Source organism: Bombyx mori, chromosome W (genome assembly GCF_030269925.1).
Source record: "Bombyx mori chromosome W, ASM3026992v2".
NCBI lineage: Eukaryota > Metazoa > Arthropoda > Insecta > Lepidoptera > Bombycidae > Bombyx > Bombyx mori.
In genome coordinates this window covers 9,464,203-9,468,588 of record NC_085135.1, presented here as the reverse complement: position 1 = coordinate 9,468,588, position 4,386 = coordinate 9,464,203, and the positions used below count along the sequence as shown (strand labels likewise).

Here is a 4,386-nt window from a genome sequence, read left to right as displayed (position 1 = left end):
TTACGGACTCTATACGTGATAAGCAATCGGCCACTATATTTTCTTCTCCTGATATGTGTTTTATATCTGTACAAAACTGCAAAATAAAATCTAATTGACGTATGCGTCTGGGTGTATCGTTTTTGCTTATTTTATTTCTCTGTAAAGAGTATACGAGAGGCTTGTGGTCCGTGTATACTGTAAATGATCGTCCTTCAACAAGCGGTCTAAAATGTTTGATTGCCAGATAGATTGCCAATAATTCTCTGTCGTATGTTGAATATCGTTGCTGTGCATCGCTTAATTTTGTAGAAAAAAATCCTAATGGTTTCCAAGAACCTCCTTCTTTTTGTTGCAGTACCGCGCCGGCGCAAGTATTAGAACAATCCGCCATAAGGGCTAACGGTGCATCTGGTGATGGGAATGACAATGTAACTGCGTTTTTTAGGCTTTGTTTACATTGTTCGAATGCTTCAAGTGCTTCCGCGTTCCATGGAATCAAGCTTTTATCCTTCTTCTTGGCGTTATGCAAAAATATATTTAATTTGTCGTGAATACTGGCAGCCTTTGGTAAATGCCGTCTGTAGAAGTTCACCATTCCAAGAAAACGACGTAACTCATCTACTGTATTAGGCCTCTTGAACTCGGATATGACCTTTACTTGCTCGTCCAGTGGTCTAATACCGTCTTTTGATACCCGAAATCCAAGAAAATTCAGTTCGGATTTTCCGAATTCACATTTGGCCATATTAATAGTAATTCCGTATTTATTCAAGCGACTTAGTACTTCTCGAACATGTACTCTGTGTTCAAATTCTGATGACGAGGCGATGATGACGTCATCGATGTAAATAAAGATGTTATTTACGTTGCGTAGCACTTCGTCGTTAAGGAACCGTTGAAATGTGGCTGCAGCGTTTTTAAAGCCAAATCCCAGTCTCATAAATTCGAATAAACCAAAAAGACAAGCAATTGCTGTCTTAGGAATGTCCTTTTCATATATAGGAATATTATGGTAAGCTCTTTGCATGTCTATTCTCGAAAATATAGTTTTTCCGTGCAATAAAAAGGTACCGTCTTGTATACGAGGTATTGGGTAGCGATCTGGCTTGGTAATTGCGTTGAGCTGTCTGTAATCACCACAAGGTCTGAGCTCTCCGTTCTTCTTCACTACAACGTGCAGTGGACTTGCCCAGTTGCTTCTGGAGGGTCTACATATTCCCATGTCTTGCATTTGTTGGAATTCTGCCTTGACCTTTTGGTACTTGTCCGGTGGTAGCGGTCGTGGACGTACGAAGACAGCTGGTCCTGTAGTCTCAATGTAGTGTACTGTTGTATGAAAAGGTGTATCTTTGAAGTTCATCGGCTTAGTAATATCAGGGAATTCCGTCAAAATATCACTATAATCACTTGTGTAGTCGATTGTATTCATTGTAGGATCGTCTTGCAAAACCACAGATGCAATACTTTGTAGAGTGGTCACGGAGTCGATGAGTTTTCTGTTTTTTAAATCTACTAATAGCATATAGTGAGACAGAAAATCAGCACCGATTATTGGTTGCTTGACGTCTGCTAAAACAAATGTCCATCGGAATGATCGACGTAGATTAAAGTCTAAGTTTAAAGTCTTAACTCCATAAGTTCGAATTTCTGTACCATTCGCTGCGTACAGTTTATAATCATCACACTTATTGTTATAAAACCGATTCTTCTTTACTGGTAGCACAGAAATATTCGCACCCGTGTCCACTAAAAATCTAAGTCCAGTATTATTGTCTGTTATACATAGGCGGTGTATAGGAGTGACGGTGCATATCCCCGCCTGCGAGTACACCTCAGTTAGTTTTCCTGAATCACTGGCTTTTTCCAGGCACACGGTTCTACACATTTTCTAGCTCTATGGCGATATCTAAAATGATAAACACATAGCCAGTCCGGGCTGCTCGGTGAACGTCGACTCGTATTACGATTACGTGATGATGACCGTGATCGCGGTCGAAAACGGTGAAAATTGCGACTTTGCTCCATCTCTCTTATTTTTAAGCTTAATTTGGCTATCTCCGCCAGTATAAAGCTATGGTCAGTACTGGAACTACTGCCAGGAGTGCTCTGTACTTCAGACACTTGCAAGGGCTGCGTCGTCTCGATGACTTTATCCGCAATTGCCGACAGGTGCTCTAAGTCTTTTGCTTCGCAGACTGCTAGCACTCCTCGAACTGCCGCGGGTAGATGACCTTGCCACATAATTCTAAGGGTCTCATCGGGCATTTTATCGCGAGCCAGATCCCTCATACGGCGTAAGAGTTGAGAGGGCTTCTGATCCCCCAACTCCATCTCGCTAAGCAATTTTTGAAATTGTCTCATCTCCGATTCTTCATAGATTTTTAACAAACGTTCTTTCAGCGTATCAAATTTCTTCTCATCAGGTGGTTTTAACAGAATGTCACTGACCTGTTGTACGACGTCCTTGCCTAATTTAGTAACAACTAGGTTGTATCGGGCCTCATCACTTAACTTCTGCGGTGCTAGGATAGCTTCACATTGCACGTACCATAAGCGTGGTTGGTCGCACCAAAACTCAGGAATCCTCGAAGTTACAGAAACAACGGCTACTTCTGCTTCAACTGAAGTCATTTTATTACAAATCGGTTCTTAAAAACGTATCTTGCTATCGAGCGGCGTCTATGTTCTCGTTCGGGGTCACCACTGTGTTGTATATATCTATTTTATGTTTATGTAGCCGTTCAAATGGTGTGAGCGAGTATTGTTTAATAAACAAACGATAGTGTTCTGTGGACACGTCCTTTATTTATAATGATACAGACAATACTGACGTGCTGTAGGCACAGAGCCCACTGCAGAGAACAGTAAAGATGACATAAAAAGACTGACAGAGGAACTTTGTAAAACAAGTATGAGACTAGAAGAGGTAACTCAATCCTTAAATTACTCCCATCACCGTATGGAAGAACTTATGGCCAAAATTGAGGCCAACGATACCCGTATGAAGTACCTAGAGAAACGGGATCTTGAGTTCAAGAATCTTAAATCGGCGGTATCTCAAATACAAAGTGATATAAACATACAGGCTCAAAATATTCTGTTAAATGAAATTGAGTTGATTGGAATCCCGGAGTCTCCAGCAGAGAATTTGCAACATACTTTTCAGCTTGCAACTAAGAAGCTGGGTGTCGAACTGGATGAGAAAGATGTAGACTGGATCACTAGGGTGGGGCCTCGCCGTTCTGCAGTTCCTCCTAGCTTAACTGAACTTCAAAATAGGATGCCGCGACCAATTGTTGTTCGTTTTCTGCGTAGATCTAAGCGTGACCAAATACTAAAAGCATCTAAATCACGTAGGAATATAAAAAGTAATGACTTGGATGCCCCTGGACCACCACAAAATATATATTTCAATGAGAGGCTTACTAAAGAAAATAGAATCTTATATCGAGATGCTAGAAATAAAGCGAAGAAAGAAGGGTACGCTTATTGTTGGTGTAACCGTGGCGCTATATATGTCAGGCGGCGTGAGGGGAATGCAGCAGTGCAACTGCGAAGCCAAAGTGATCTGGATCGGTTATTTGCTAATACGAAAACTACTGTCGGATGTAACAATATCGAGGTATAACAGTCTGTGTGATAATCCAGTAGTGCAAACTAAGGAGCATATTATTTTTTACTACCTTCCCTATTTCTTCTCGTTATGTATAAACAGTATAATTAGTGTGTGTACAGCTCATTTTACTGATTGCCTTGCTAGAGCTTTGAATACATATGTGTTTAATTTGGATTACGTATGTTTACTATATATTTGTACTCTGTATAACTTAGAAAAATTGTATATGGATCACGGTTCTTTATGGTCTTTGCTTGTGGGATTTGTTTTACTTCCAGTGATTTTACTTACTATATTTGAGAATAATATTTTCCGTACATATGATCATTTAAATGATTCCGATGTAAATATAAAATTAATGCTATTAATGGCGCTGCATTGTATGCTAATGGTGAACATTTCTTTGCGTATTTGGAATGTTTTTTATTACACATGGATATAAATGATGACATTGGCGGAGACTTGGATTCGATCCAAATCGATTGTCAGGTCATAGATGAACCGGAGCATTGTAAAAGTCTATTTTTGAAAAATCGTAACTTTAGGGTGTTAACTTTTAATATTAGAAGCATTAGGAGAAACTTTGATCAATTTCTTGTACATTTGTCTAGACTAAATATCCATTACGATATTATAATACTTACAGAGTGTTGGTTAAATGAAACTACAATTGTTCCACAGTTGCCGGGATATAATGCTTACCATACCACTAAATGCAGTAATCAAAATGGTGGCGTAGTCACTTATGTCAAATGTTCATGGAATGTTACTGTGTCGGAACCTCTAAT

The 4,386-nt window shown here is 39.6% G+C and overlaps 1 protein-coding gene across 1 annotated transcript; it reads right to left on the bottom strand.

Moving 5' to 3' along the window:
• Nucleotides 1-1,876: 1,876 nt before the first annotated feature.
• LOC134201753 (uncharacterized) lies at nt 1,877-2,613 on the bottom strand. Its single transcript, XM_062677002.1, has 2 exons — nt 2,095-2,613; nt 1,877-1,888 (listed from the first exon to the last, which is right to left on the bottom strand). The coding sequence occupies exons 1-2, from the start codon at nt 2,611-2,613 to the stop codon at nt 1,877-1,879; spliced, it is 531 nt and encodes a 176-aa protein (XP_062532986.1).
• Nucleotides 2,614-4,386: the final 1,773 nt, after the last annotated feature.

Coding starts and splice junctions, on each gene's coding strand:
- LOC134201753 (XM_062677002.1), bottom strand. CDS start 2,613: ATGACTTCAGTTGAAGCAGAAGTAGCCGTTGTTTCTGTAACTTCGAGG.